Source organism: Aricia agestis, chromosome 14 (assembly GCF_905147365.1).
Source record: "Aricia agestis chromosome 14, ilAriAges1.1, whole genome shotgun sequence".
Classification (NCBI taxonomy): Eukaryota; Metazoa; Arthropoda; class Insecta; order Lepidoptera; family Lycaenidae; genus Aricia; species Aricia agestis.
This window is the reverse complement of record NC_056419.1, coordinates 7,512,002-7,528,107: the sequence shown is the minus strand read 5'-3', so window position 1 is coordinate 7,528,107 and position 16,106 is coordinate 7,512,002. Positions and strand designations below refer to the sequence as shown.

General features: G+C 38.4%; 1 protein-coding gene across 3 annotated transcripts in view; it reads left to right on the top strand.

Moving 5' to 3' along the window:
* Positions 1 to 14,594, top strand: part of LOC121733834 (early growth response protein 3) — a 42,706-nt gene extending 28,112 nt beyond the window's left edge. The window contains exons 1-2 of one of the 3 annotated variants that reach the window (XM_042124210.1): positions 9,987 to 10,310; positions 12,373 to 14,594. In XM_042124210.1, the coding sequence (XP_041980144.1) occupies positions 10,118 to 10,310; positions 12,373 to 13,304 (1,125 nt within the window). In that variant the 5' untranslated portion in view covers positions 9,987 to 10,117 and the 3' untranslated portion in view covers positions 13,305 to 14,594. Of the gene's footprint in view, positions 1 to 9,986; positions 10,356 to 12,372 lie in introns of those variants that run through there. The other 2 variants (XM_042124209.1, XM_042124208.1) reach the window with 2 other exon arrangements.
* The last annotated feature ends 1,512 nt before the right edge of the window (positions 14,595 to 16,106 follow it).

The following is a 16,106-nucleotide window of genomic DNA, read 5'->3' as shown; positions in this document are numbered from 1 at the left end:
TTACGAAGTTCATGCTCAACAGGTCCTACTAAAGGTCACAATCGATGTGAAATGCCAAAGGTAGCGTGATGCCAACTTGCAATGAATGAGTTGAGGGTAGCGGGCGGGGCCTGGGTAGGGGTTAACCCCACAGTCGGGGTTGGGGGATGGGGGTTTACACGCGCGTGGCCATGGCCAAGAAATGACGTCGGCGACGGCGCAGGCGCGGTGACGGCCAAAGTTCAAGGACGGTCCATCGATCCAGTACAGTGCTGGCCGCAGCCAGGGCCGACTGTCTGCAATGCCACGGACGCCGCACGTTTACTCTCGATGCCGGTATCAATAAAGTTATTACCCCCTGCGTTTCCCTAATTTATTATGCCCCTAAACAAATACTGGCGATTACGAACTTAAAGAGTCCCTCTACGTCCATTTTCGTTAATGATTTCCATGATCGACGATTATGCATACAGTTATGCATCATCATGATGCCAACATGATGTTGGCAATCATTGTTATCCATTATGGTCTAACGTAAATAGAGGCCGTTAATCTATTACCTTCGCAATTTTTGCCGAATTAATCAGTTTTTTAAGATAGAATGTGGCAGAACTATTAAAGAAGCATTAAAATAAAAAGCTAATGATGTAATAGAGCTGTAATATATTGATATTTTTTATTTTTAGTATAAACGAGAGTTGATTAAGCGCGTAATCCGCCGTAAATAAGGGACGCGTGCGCAGCGCTGATTACATTACAGTGCGGAACGGATATAGAAAACTATCGAGTCGACTGTTTAAGATGGCTATCATATTTTTTTAATTCACAATCTTATTGTTCCTATTAGAAATACAACCTAAGTAGGAAAATACGTTTTCAAATTAAAAAAAAAACTCTACGTAGAGTAATTTCTAATACAATAGAAAAAGCACTGGCTTAGGTGTCTGAAAGTTGATACTTACAACAAAAGTAGATTAAATTATAGTTTGCCACGGCAAAGCACTGCCGAGTAGATAAAAAAAAAGGGAGGAAACAGGGGACAACGTTTGTATGGAAAAACTGCGGTGTGGACTCCTCGTAAGAGGAGTACGGTAATTTATAGCAGATTTTAGCAGCCAAACGAAATTAAACTGTTGAAATAAATGAAAAATATCATCAGTGTTCATACTGATTGCGAATGCGGGATCTCGCGCGTGTCAAATTGCGCGCCCACGCGCCCACGCCCGCTGCACCTCGGTCGCAGCACTCGCAACGACTAAACGACTATCAACGCAACTGTATTACGTTCTTCCGAAGCTTATCTAAAAGCTAGCAGGATTTCCAGTCCAATCGCATCTTCTGAATGAGGCTTTTAAATAGTTTTTCGACAGCATTATGAGGATACACCAGGGGCTAGAGAAATGAAAAAAAAGTACGTGTAATATCTATAGCTGTCTCCCTTACTTCAAGCCTATACCGCAAAACGCGATAGAGACAACTGCAGAAAATCCAGAAAATCAACGATTCGTTGTCCCCTGATTCCTTCTCCAAAACTTAACCGATTTAAGTACTTTTTTCATTAAAGATTAAAAAAAGGCTTGAGCTGTGTTCCTATATTTTGCTTTTTTGGTATAATCTAGCCAAATCTATTTTCTCGACGTTTGAACACAGCGGAAAATCTGGCCATTTTTTTGGGTTTTTGAACGTTCATATCTTATTTAATAATTAAATTATGAAAAAAAAGAAAACATAGGGACATTGTATTAGTGGCCGTAGATATTCAGGAAAAAAATTATAACTCTACTAGCATTATCCAGGGAGGAAACAGGGGACAACGTTTGTATGGAAAAAAGGGCGGTGTGGAATCCTCTTATTTCATTTTTCGATATATCGATGATATATCGTACGCATCACTGACAAAGCCTTTGCGATTTGCTATGTGATTGTATGACACTTTGTATATTATTTGTGTCAAACTACGCTTTTAACCCAGAAACGAAAACTTCGAATTCGTAGTAGACCTGGATCCCAGAAGTATAAGACATAACTTACTCTCTGATGGATGAAACCATAGGTTATTAGTAGTGCCTCGTGAACTTAGAATACCTGCGAATTTGTGTAGCTCTAAGCCTGACACCTGGTCAGGTACCAGGAACCAATATATAATTTGTAGATTATTGTTCTGAACTAGTAGTTCAGAACAATAATCTACAAATTATATATAAATATTAGCCATTTGAAAATAAGTAAAGTAAGACTCATTTTTAGTCCACTTTGGTTCCTGGTGTCCCATAAAGTGTCTTACACTACATGATACTATCATGTAGTGTAAGGACACTTTTCAATGACCAAAATGTCTGTCTGTCTGTCCATATCCAGCCTGTACCTCCCCTTTCTAACGTGTAGTGAATATTATTAAAGTATGGATACAATTGAGTATTTTTTGGTCATATACCTAGTCAAGTGCCTACCTGTTAGACCCAGATCTCAGAGCGATAAGACAACTTACTATCACAATATGGATGCAACCTTAGGTTCTCAGTAGTTCCTTATGTACTTAGAATACCTTCGAATTTGTGAAACTCTACATGGAGCTATACTCACTCTTACTCACTCACTCATAATGTGTAAAAATGTCTGCCTGTCTGTCTGTAACCTCTTCACACCCAAAAAAATTTGGTACAGATATACTTTGAGCCCTGGGGTTAAAGTATACCTATTATTTTCTAAGGTGTTATATTAATTTATAAAATAAAAATAATGCCTTTGAAAAAAAATAGCAACAAAGTTACTTTTAAAACGTCTAACAATAGTTTTGGTCATTGAAAAATGTCTTACACTACATGATACTAGTTCAGAACAATAATCTACAAATTATATTATATTATTAGCCATTTAAAAATAAGTAAAGTAAGACTCATTTTTAGTCCACTTTGGTTCCTGGTACCTGACCAGGTGTCACACTTAGAGCTAGAGCGAGGGACTACTAATAACCTATGGTTTCATCCATCAGAGAGTAAGTTATGTCTTATCCTTCTGGGATCCAGGTCTATAGTGTTATGACTTATGATCTAGTGATAGTTGTGACAAACTGACAATGCAGATTGTTAATTCCATCTCCATCTGCCATAATTCAGATGCGCCAGAGGCCTGGATTTTGAACAAGTATTTAATGGTTAAACTATCATCTTAATGAAAAATCAATTACCTACATGAACAGTTCAATACGACGTCATTGGTGTAGAGACACATGATGACAGTAAGTAGGCTTAGCAGATACTAAGTCAGTTAGCATCTAATAAACCTACTTTGGAATAATATTTTCATACTACCTATACGTTGGCTTTTCAAGAATATTCAAATAATGGAATATTTTCTGGAAAATAAATTGTATGTACTTATTTCATCTTAAAGAACTTTTTCATTGTTGTAGTACAATATCTTATATCTTTAAGCGAGCAATTCTTATATATATACATATATATATAATTGGAATCTCGGAATCGGCTCCAACGATTTTCATGAAATTTAGTATATAGGGGGTTTCGGGAGCGATAAATCGATCTAGCCAGGAATCATTTTCAGAAAATGTCTTTTTATTTGTGTTTTATCGATAATCGATAAACTGAAAAATATGACTCGTCCTGACATCTATTGGCGAATAATAATACTATTTTGTGAGCAACTAATTGTTTTAACGACCAGCAGATGGCGTTGTTAAGTAACACGAAGTCAATGAGTGTTTGTTATACCGAGCAAAGCTCGGTCATCCAGGTACTGGCTTCAAAAATGTAGAAAGCACTATTCTACATTTTTACGCCAACAATTTATCAGTTAACAATGTAGGGCATTAGACAAGTGATCTATTTGCAAGGTAAGCTCTTGGACGATTTGATAAACAACCTACCGACCACTTAACGTTCTAGACTCGACTAGGGTAAACTTACTAAAGGTAACGTTAACTTTGACCTTTTAATAAACGGGTAACCTTTCGTACTTCAGTCAGGTCTTATTATGTTCCTTCTTATGACTTGATAGTCGTGCGTGTGAACAGGAAAATATAAGCAAAATGTTAAAGTATAGGAGAACTATATGAACTGTAACATATCTAATGTAATCATTTTCATGCTTGACATTTAATACAAGATTTTGTGTTTTATCTGGTGGTTCGGACCATAATTTTTTTAAACGGTAACCCATTATTAATTCTAGACGATTGTTCATATCTTGGTTCTGATAAGGGCAATCCCTCATCTAAGTTTTTTAAGATGCTATGATAGCATTCGTGGAAACTGGAAACCTTTGACGCACTAATCCCTTGAGAGATGGTGGAAGATTCAGTGAAACCGTGTATTTAAGCTTAAAGACACATTGTCCTACGGAAAGCAATAAACTTGACTGAATGCTCAATTTATCTTAATTATCAACGTTATCAATGTAAGGGATCCAATAAATCTTATTCGTATAACATCACACGGATATGAGAGTGTGCGTGCCATTCATGAATTTCCCACAAGTTTACACAGCCGGGGTGGAGGGGCCGGGTGGGGGCCCCGCGCGGGGGTGGAGGCCTCCCTGTTTATGAATGGGGCCATACGTCATTGATATCGATCGGCGCGCGGCCCCGGCTGAGGTTAGCACACAAGGGCAGGGGCGGCCGTTCAACAGGTGGTTTTGACGCACACCCTATACTTTCCGCGAAACTAATTTTTGTCACTTCGCCGATGACGTCAGAACGAGTGATAACGATTGACGCGCTGTACCCTCATCATGCTCTTTTATCTTAAGCTTCAGCAGTAATGATCGCACATTTGCGTAAGCACTTCTGAATATGAACTACGAGTGTTTACATAACAGCTTGACGCAATAGCTCGTAGTCATTTTTATTACCATTCAATATGTTTTACAGCCTATGAACATAATTATTTCATCAGCGGGTCCTTTCTCCTGTTACGTCATATAAACTTATTACGCTTTCATGTTTCTTAGTTATCTGGTAAAATGAAATTCTAATCATATTTTTTTTTAACACTAACTCTCATTTTTACGATGGATGTACAGACCATAGAAAAGTGTCTTAAGAATTTATAATAAAACGAAATAGAAATGTGGACCAACAAATATTATGTAGGTCTAAAATTGGCTCCCTTAAAAACATTATCGAACTAATTTTGAAAATGAATTATTATCAAGAGTTATAATGATGATTTACTATGCCTAAAGTTCACTCGACATAAAGTTCGACATTGATGTGTGAACCAATTTCAGTGGAATTGGATCACACCGGGCGGCGCTATCCATCATCTATGTCCACTTAGCGATGGAACATTCGGCGATGACAGACCGCTCATATATAATTGCAAAATTTAATTCGAAATTAACGGTCTCGCGTTCGAATTACGTGGAAATATCGATCGCCAGATTAAAACTGTGGCGATAAACATGGCGTACGTCAGCGATGATGAATCTCCGTGAAATTAGATTTCGAGAGAGCCGGCGTAATTATAAATGTGACATGGAGTGACGCCCGACGCACGTCTGCCAACATTGTTTTTCGATGAGCACAGATTATTTCGCACGTTCGCGTCATGATGCGCTATTTTCAATTCGTTATCGGTCACGATGGCACACGACACTTCCAACGGTATTCGAAAGCTATAAGAGTCTACGAGCTTTTTGTATACAATTAATTATCTAAGTTTATAAATGTTTGTGGTTTTGATACTGTTCCTGAAGTGAATCACGCTTGAATAATATTATAATACTACCATATGGTTACGTTTGAATACATTAAAATATAAGTACTTAGTGAATTTGTATCGTTTCTTACTTTATACGCATTTGATTATTTTATAAATAAAACGGGCGTTAAACTTTAAATTACTCTCGAACTACGAAGAAAGTAATAAGAAATTACTGAGGGAATTTAGAACTCATCCCCTGATTCCCAACCCAACGCAGGTACTTGCGCTCCACGCCTGTTTGATGGTAAAATTAACATCGATGAAATCCAAGGTAGAGCAATATTTGAAAACGAAATTAAAAAAGAAAATATCGCAGCAATTGTTTCGGATTTATTCTCTTATCCACTTTTGATTAACCTTGACCGTTATATTCAATGTAGAGGTTGTTAAATTACTAAATCTTTATCTTGCTGAAACATCGTCAAAATTAAGACAGAATTTAATCTAAAGGATATTGTGTCGTCATTTAAAAATACTTTTTAAAAGCCATTTCATCTCACTCTTTACAAGCAAAATAGCAGCAAAATGATTGTTACTATATCAAATGAATGATTCACTGGTAGCAGCCACGAGTCGAAGTGATGTATAGGTGAGCACTATCGTCACCTGGATTGCAATGTTTATTATTAGAAGTGTCCCAACTTGCCAAACTATTAGTAGGTCGCACTCGGCACTTATTGTCGACTTTCTTACATTATGGCTCGTCCAAAGTGTTCACAATTTGTCATATTGCCAAAGCGAGAGTCGTAAAATAATAAGCACTAAATTATAATATTTAATGTGCCTATTCCATTATGCCGTTAATTATTCGAGCGATTAGAAATATAAATTGTAAAGCTTAAATTGTGTCATCTTCTTTGTGTGTCAATGACAATAATATTATGGTGATAAATATATTAATTCCACTACGAACACATTATCAATTTAGCATATTGTGTCATTACTGGAAACATTAGATAAGTACCTATATAATATTGTTATTTGTAGCCTTTGATCAGGCATTAAATTTGAACTAAACGGACACTCCGTTTAGTTCATAAAGTTAATATACCTAGCGGAATAGAGAAACAAAGGCCTGAGCAAGAGAGACGTCACTATCAGTAACACTGCGTGGTAAAACGAGACGTGTGATACATGACAGCAGCACTCTTTTTTTGACGTCCAGTCGGCACGTGCCGCACGTTGACAATTTAATCTCATAGAATATTTTATGTTCAATCATGCTTGGGTAAGTGTATACGTACCCATATTTTTCACACAGATGAAAACCAATTTTGGTTTCGTTTGACAGCTAATATTATATGGAAGATTACGTAGAAACTATGAACGTTGCGTTAAACCTTTACAAGTTTTGAGACAGAAAATTCGAATGATCCCGCTAATAAGTGTTTCCAACAGTGATAATGATGATCATCCGAATAAAGGCTCATCCTAAAAATGATTTCAAAGTAAACATACTTTTATGGTATATATACAATACGTGAAAATTGAAAAAGGTTATATTTGTAAACACGTTAATGCAACCAAAACACGAAGCGCGTACTACGGTGGCTCGCCTTACACCCACCGGCGCCGGCGGCCTCGACCCGTGGGAAGACATCGGGCAATACACCACTGTTTGTCCACACATTACGAGGATACTTAGCGTGACATATCGCACTTCAAACGCGTCATCTACCTTACAACATCGCCACTTCTCGTTGGACTCCCGTCACGGCGGCCCACGAATTATTCACCCAGAATCACGGCGTTCGGTGTATGACGTTCGACAATCTAAAATAATGTAGCAGTCACGCGATCGAAATAGACACCCAGTGGCGGTATAGACGAAATTAGAACCCCGCCTCCGAAGTCCAAACCAAAAGCAGTCAAGTTAATTTTAGCAGAGATCCCGCGGGACGTTTTCATCCCGTGATTCACCTGCCGAAAACTCGATTGTTCGCATTTTACGTCAATCGGTTGCGTGGTGTTTACGAGCGGCGCGGGATCGTCAGCTGACGGCCAGGAATAGCCCTGACATCGCGGCCACGCTATGCGCCCGCGCACCCACAAATAGCGCGCTATAATTAGACGGCGGTGAAATCGTGGGTTTGTTATTTTTCTTTATCGTCTCCGTTACGCGATAATTGGGTTAGTTGCATGTGGGCCTCGGCGTCGGCGTGTCTCGGAGACCATGCTACACCACGCCACGCGCCGGCCGATGTCCTTACGCACACACGTGCCGTGATAATCCTTTTATATCCCACCTCCGCCCAAAACAGGAATTGATGCCTCGATTGTATTACTTGCTTCAACTTGATTTACTGTTTTTGAATCGTTGTTGTTAGTTGCGTCTCTTTCTGGATGTTGAGTTTTTCTGTTTGCTTCTTGAAGCACACGATTAGGAAATTAGTAATTGCGGAAAATAATTTTAGGTAAAAGATTCTGATACTAACATTTGTTTATTAAATGTTAGTTACTTGTTATCTTTTTGAAATACATCAAAAAACATTTTAATTATTTGGCACATACCTATAGTGCAAATTACAAAATAAATATATCATCCCTGAATTGAAATCTTAAGTTTCTTTAAATTTTAGATACTGCGTCGTTTTCTAAATATAGCGTTGTTGACTACGTTTATGAATGTTATCTACTTTGTAAAATTTGTTTTTACTCTAGTAAGAGCTATTATAGAGAATTATTATGCTCTATATAATTACGTAATCGACTATTACAAGTGATTTTTCCGGCTACAATCAGCCAATACCATTGCAGTAGGCACTAAAGCACGCAGGTGACACGAATCACCAATGAGCAATGGACACAGATCGACTCGATTGATCTACCTTATATGGACACATTTGCTCGCTGCCTTTAGAATAATGTTAAGTAGGCGTATAAATAATAAGTATGTATACCCTTCCTTATAAGTAATAGATATAACACGACTCAGTTACCAGCTTTTGTGTTAGGTATCAATATTTTTTCCTTATTTCTTTTTTAGTTTTTTTTACAATAAATAAAGTAATGATTTACAAATATTAACGGATGTTATTATCATAATATAATATCCTTAATTGTTTCTCCATACCGCATAAAGACGTTTCGATGAAAATATAATTGTTGTACTCTACAATAAAATTATATTCTACCTTCATAATAATAAGTATGAGAAAGTTTGCGTTGAGCGTAGAGTCACTCACAGATGAGATGTTTTTTTTATATTTTGAGTCGTCTTTTTACAAACAAAAAATTGTATGTCCAAAAAATCCGTAGTTCACAATATACTTATATCACTTTTATTATCACTTTGTATGAGACGCAGCATTTATCAAGTAGAGACAAAACTCGAATTCGAAGTTTCTAATGTTATAGTTTAAGTAAGATTTTATTATTTTTAATAAAATCTTACCTAAACTAACTAATAATAATTAATTAACTAATAATTATTTTACTTAGTTTGTGAACAAACTAAAATAATAATTTTACAAACTAACCTTAAATACTCTTCATATTAAGTGTTGCCAATGCTTATCTTACTAAACAATTAGTTCATAGTTTAATTTCCATTTGAACGTCGTTTATAAAATAGAGCTCTAAATAATTTTAACATTCAGTTTGGATTGTATAAAAAAACTGATGTAAGCGGTAAGGCAGTACTTGAATTTGTTATTTCAAAGTATTTGTACCATATTTGTAGTTATTATTTTTTTACCCTTTTAAGAAGTTAATACACCTTTTCTAACGAAAAACCTATTTTAATTTCATCAATTTGATAGGAACGTTTTACATAAAAATAATTATAGGTCTACCAGAATCTGATGGCAAAAAGTGAGAAAATAAATTGACTCTAGCAATACCCCCGGTAATTGGAATAAAACATTTTGATCCTTTTTTTCCTTACAACGGCTTATTTTGTGTGTGAAACACACAAATTAAAAATGTATGTAATGATCAAGGGTATTTCTTGTAAATCTGCCATCACAATTTGCCACCAGATTCTGGTAGACCTAAAAAATGCCAATACTGTACTATTATTGTTATTTAAAAAAATAACTCGTCAATTTTTTTAAGTTTTAAACTAAAATTCATAAGTACCGTGTAGTCGCACACTCGCGAGCGGTCGTGACGGAAGCACGCGACTCCGAGAGGTGATGGAGGTTCGTCGCGCGAGGCGGCGGGCGGGGGGTGGCGCGGGCGGTGGGCGGCGTCGGGCGGTGACGTCAGCAGGGGGGGACGGCGGACCGTATGATTGGCGGAGCTGCGCGCGCCGCTACCGAATATGGGACCGCGTCTCCATTGATAAAACTGAGACGCGGGGTCGCGCGGCGCCAGTCCCTTTCGCACCGGCCGCGCGGAAGGCCGTCTTCACGCTGGCGTTGTTCGTGATACCGCTCGGCCCGTGGGCCGAGGAGCAGGTGGTGCCGGACGGGATGGGCACGGACGCGGAGCCTCCGGCGCCGCACCTGCTGTCGCTGGCGGACGTGGGCCTGTCGTTCGACTGCGCGCTGAAGCCTGCCCCGGCGCCGGCATCCGGCGGCACCCCGACCGACCTCAACACGCCGGTCTCCACCTCTGACCTGCCAGCCTTCTTCCCGAGTTTGCTCGAACCTCCGCCTATATCAGGTGCGTTCGCACGCACTCTCTGTTACACGCCAGAATATGACCCAGGTGAATAAAAATTCGACGATGAGGCGGCCTCGCCCCCGCCGATTCTCGACTGATAAAATAGTAAACAAACGTTTAATTATTTTCCGCGTTTTTTATCGACGTCGCGCGTCTTCCAGTGTGCGTTAATTTTTTGGATAACGTGTCCCGGTTTAAAAATTAAATCGAGCCGTCGGCGCCGAATCCCGAAGGGCGAGGTCTAAAAAATACGAGTGTTCGTCCAGAAGTGAAAATGAAAGTTCACCGGCCCGTGTTTTAGATCGGATCGATAACTCTTCTGAATGAAATGGTTTCATTGTGAAAACGCCGGCGGCACTAAACGACGACATCCGTCTATGTCGTCTAAGCTAGTGTTAAGTTTGAGTGATAATTTTTGTGATGTGATATTATGGGTAAATATAAAAATTATTTAACGATACAAACTGGAAAACTTTGCTTTTCTACTGGCCGTAATAATTATCGGTCCTGGTGTAATTTAGTATTCATTGATAAATATTTTTACATTTTGGTAAATTAAAAAATGCATAATTTCATACTAGAGCCAGTCAAAATGAAGTCAATTTTGTGATAATTACAATCTTTGGGCTTAAATTCCTAGAGTTTTATACAAATGTAATGACAACTAACAATGGTTTGGACAGTTGTAATACAAAACGATAGTGACTTATCGACTTCCGGCGCTTATCACAGCCACCGGCCGATTTCCGTCCGACATCACTACTGCGCAAAAAAATTAACCCGTAAATGTCATCCCAAAATTAACAAAAGTACTTAATATTGTTGAGTTTTTAGAACATAAAATATACACTTGAAAAAAAGTATCATTTATTTCTGAAAAGTAACAAATTTAATAAGTAAAAGACACGGTTGAAATGGAGTCAGTTTTCGAAAAGGTTTACCACAGTTTTACCATTTACCATGACGAATGACAATAGAATAATAAAAAATATTATTAATATAAAAAAATTAAATAAGCCTCGGTGGATTATCTTATTTTTTCATATTCGAAGATTTGTATTAAAAAAAGCCTTCCCGCAACGTACGTACTTATTGATATTTTATAGAAACTTTTACCTAAACATAATTAAAAAATCTAACGACTGCACTATCGACAAATGCATATTATAATCAATTTTTATGTTGGTATAATAATTATTATTTTTTCGATCTTAACGAAAATGTCGCGCATGCGCCAAAGACATTACTAGAGTATTGGAAATTAAAAATGGTTTCCACATACATGAGAAGTAAAATTCTTATTTTAATAATTGATATTCTATTCTGAACAAAGAATTAGATTCGATTTATGAAAATTAATGTTACCTTAAGAAAATATATTTTAATATTCGACCACACTCCTATAATATTAGGTATACTTTTGTGTCGATAGTCAATAATAGTTTATAAGTTTTATTTTGCAAAGCTATAATTAAAATAAAGATTGATTTAAATCAAAATGTGCATCATGTTCATTAGGTACCTACCTATTTCTTAATTTTTAATCAAATTAAACAATTACTCTTTCATTCACATTGAATAATTTTCAAGATCTTCTGTAGTATTATAATTAAATTAATTCTTTTAAAGTTTTTGAAACCGAAGCTGTGATAAAAACTTATGAAACAGTAAATTTCAAACGAATATTGTAGATATATTTAAGAGCATTTTTGTTGACTTTTGATTCCCTAATTAAAGAGAATCGAGCGATAAATATAACATGTACCTATCAATACTGTTTGTGTGTCGCATAATTAAATAGAGATATTTGATTCAGAAATACAGATAAAAAACATTCGTGACCTAAAGAAAATGATGTTTGTTCTTAATCCTAGTCGAATGCCCTAATTTGCCCGCCACACAAATTGTGTCTAGACTCGAGACGTTATTAGGATTGAGACGTACCTAATCAAATTTACTAAGTTCGTCTAGAAACTTTGCGAAAACAACCGCACAAATTATGAGAAAAATATTATTTTCGCAATCCGGTCGCGTTGTCTAATTTACTTATTTATTGTTACAGGTACTTTGCCAGGCGATGAGCTATCTCTGGGCTGCTCGCCCCGACGACACAAGCACGAGGCGTCCCTTTCCCCGGGCGCCAGAGCAGAGGACGCGAGCAATGCATCGAGCGCGAGTGCATCGCTCTACGGCCCTCCCATGGGAGGCAAACGCGCGCCTTCGCCACCCCTGCAGTGGCTCCTGCCGTCCGGACCCGGGCCGGGCAGCGTCGACAAATACTTTCAACAGGAGTACGAGGAGCGAGTCGAACTCCTTCCGCCCGACTGTCAGCCCGCGTACTGCCCTCAGCCGCAGCAGTGTCCGCCTCAACATTGCGAATATCGGCCTCCCCCCCAGCAGCAGCAGCAGCAGCACACGTGGGAGACGCAGGAGTACGCGGCCGCGCCGCAGCCCGCGCCGGGGCCGTCCGGTTTACCAAAGCGAGAGCCGTACCTGAGTCCGGTGGGAGACCGACCGATACAGTTGGCAGAATACAACCCGTCCACGAGCAAGGGCCACGAGATCCTCTCGCAGGTTTATCAGCAGAGCGCCCAGCCTCTCCGTTTGGTGGCAGTAAAGCCCCGGAAATACCCGAATCGCCCGAGCAAAACGCCGGTGCACGAGCGGCCCTACGCCTGCCCCGTCGACGGCTGCGATCGGAGGTTCTCGCGATCGGACGAGCTGACGAGGCATATACGCATTCACACGGGCCAGAAGCCTTTTCAGTGTCGTATTTGTATGCGATCGTTCAGTAGATCGGACCATCTGACGACACACGTAAGAACGCACACCGGCGAGAAGCCCTTCGCGTGCGACGTGTGCGGACGCAAGTTCGCTAGGTCGGACGAGAAAAAAAGGCACGCGAAGGTTCACCTGAAACAACGACTAAAGAGGGAGAGGGGGGGAGGAGGACCGACGCATCATCACGAGGGTCACTCGCACGCGTCGCTCTAGCCCGCAGCCGCCGCCGCCGCCGCCGAGCCGGCCAGCGGCCACGCGCCCTCGCCCGACCGGGAACACTCGGCGCCAGCCGCTGACTCCCCGTCATCCGTGGACGATTGAACTCTCCAGTTAAAAGTTGTTTCACGTCGAAATTATTAAATAATTTCTTCGCTAAGTGTAAATGAATTGTCTTTAATGAAGCTTTATTAACTCTGTAATTATGAATTCATTGAAATTTATATATCTTTTTATACATATTTGTAACTATGTACTACGATACGAGATCGTCAACTCGATGTATTTATTTTAATTAGATAGAGTAATGCAATGAATTAGACTGGGAACAAAATATATTGATACGAAAATAAATGGCCTAACCTAATGTATCTCATGGGCGTCAACAACCGGAACCTTGCGCCTTGTGTCAATCGGGAAGCGATGTCGGACGGATCGCTCGGTAGACGTGGAGCTGAAACATATCTCTCTATCTGGAGTTAGTATTGTAGATAAGCATTAAAGTTGACTCGCGCATTGTTATTGGCCGACCGGTCAAATTGATGTGGATACATTATTGTATTGTTAAAGAGTGATACGTAATGGGCCTATTTACAGGCGGGTAATTAGAGTCCGACGAACATTTGTTATAGTTACAAGCTTGTATATTAGATAGGTATCATTTACATAACAAAATTTATCCTCTCTCTGCGTTTCGCGACAAACGATTCGACCCTAACACACCTCGTGTAATAAAATTGTAGCGGATATGATTTGTAGATAGGTAGGTATGTTTAAATGTTCTTGTAATACTTGACAAACTAACGTGAAACTGTGCCATTAATTTAACTTTACCACGTGCCACGGCCATTTTATTTAATACTAAGTATAACACGACTGCTGATTTAGTGATAATTGTTGTAGTAATGAATATTAATATTTTGTTTTAATATTTCTAGTCGAAGATGTGAGTGCGGTAAACTCGACTACAGTCTTTTCTAATTCTTCACTAGACCTTTGATTTTCGACAGCTTTTGTCTTAACTTTATCTTGCTCAAACGTTTTAACAAATTTTGCTCAACTGTTTGGTTTACATAGCTGTATAGCATGTTTAACGAACTATATTTTATATATCTCTTTCCGGTCTATCAAGGTACAAAGATCTATTTTGACGCACTTGTTGTCTCTCACTTCTAGAGCTTTCTCAGGTATTTATTTTACACTATAGAATAATCTAGAAAAGTAATAGCTTGTAGGTATTAAATTATGATCTCTTAATCATTATTAATAAATTTGGAGTATAGCGAAGGCCCTTTATTTATAATACTCATAAGTTTCTACATAGACGTTAAGAATGTTGAAGATTTACTATAGTATACTTGCATTCATCTATACGTATTAAAACCGATTTATGTTGATAGAACATTGCATTGTCATTACCGCATGAGGATTTACGGTACCTCTATCATTAATTATGAATGATAAGAATTGTAAACGAATTTAAATACTGTTGAGATTTTTGCATTATGTGCAGCACAAATGTTAAGAAAATAGGAATCGCCTTCCTAAAAATGGTTGTTTCCTAGAGTTACTGAACGTCTGTATCTATTTAATTGAAGTTATAGCTTGCGACGACGTGCAATTTAGAAACGCTTTAGGACAGGAAAGTCTCCGTTTTCTCAGTGATACGCAACAGGGTGGGCTTAAAAATTTGGAGTAATGTTCGATTATGAAATAAGTATCTGACAATAATGTAACTAACTCAGCCTATAAGGAATCTGCGGCTACGAATATAACATTCGGCCACGTTACAAAATTCTAGATCATACCTCCGTTCCCAGTGCAAATGTGAATATACGTAGCCCTCGAGGCGAAATACAAAGCTCGTAACCTTAAAGTACACATTAAAATATTGTGAACGAGTTTATAAAAGTTTTTACTTGTAGTCGAGACGACGGTCGTCTCGTAGATGGGCTAGCGTAGATAGGTTTTATTAAAGTGTTTAAATGATAAACGAAACGAAAAAGACTAAATTCTAAATCATTATGTATGTTGCATCATGTTGACGTTATTGATATACGAATTGTGTTAAGGAGTCGGTCGTTTCAATACTGCCAAAGATTTGCCGATCGTAAACCACATCTCGAGATAGAAGATCGAGTAAACCACCATACAGTACAATGTTATGATAGATCGACAGAAACTTGTAGCAGAGTTGAAACGACACCGGGGGCTTCCAAAATATCCTCACTCTACTGTTTTTTTTTTATTAGTAAACCTTGTTCCTAGTGATCTGACCCAGTGACGATTAGCGGTTCGGAAGGCCCCGGTCACATTGTTGAGCCATCTGTTAGTCTCTGTTACGCGAGCGAGTTGTTTTGGCGTTTCTATCTAGCTAGTGATAATTGATATGAAACTACTTATGGTGTTCATACACAGGAGAATGTTTGTACTTTCTGAATGGTTAATTAAATTTATCTTTTGTTTCACGCGCGTGAATCACGTGAATGTTAATGTTCTAAAATAGTTGCTAGTTGTAAGTATCTATTAGGTATTGTTAAATCTCACTAATTTTTACTAAAATCTATTTAATATGTTTGTAAATACACTACGACTAAATTCGATTTTAATGTGTATATAAGAGAAAGGAAAATTTTTATTTAATATAAAATCACCTAAGGTGCAGAAATACAAATTGTTGCAGAATCTGAATGTTTTCTTTCCCAAACCCGCACAATAGAGTTACATGTGAAATTCCTCAGCTTCCACCGAACGATCTTGGCGAGCGAATGGCATACGTTCGGGTGTTAAATTTAGTAC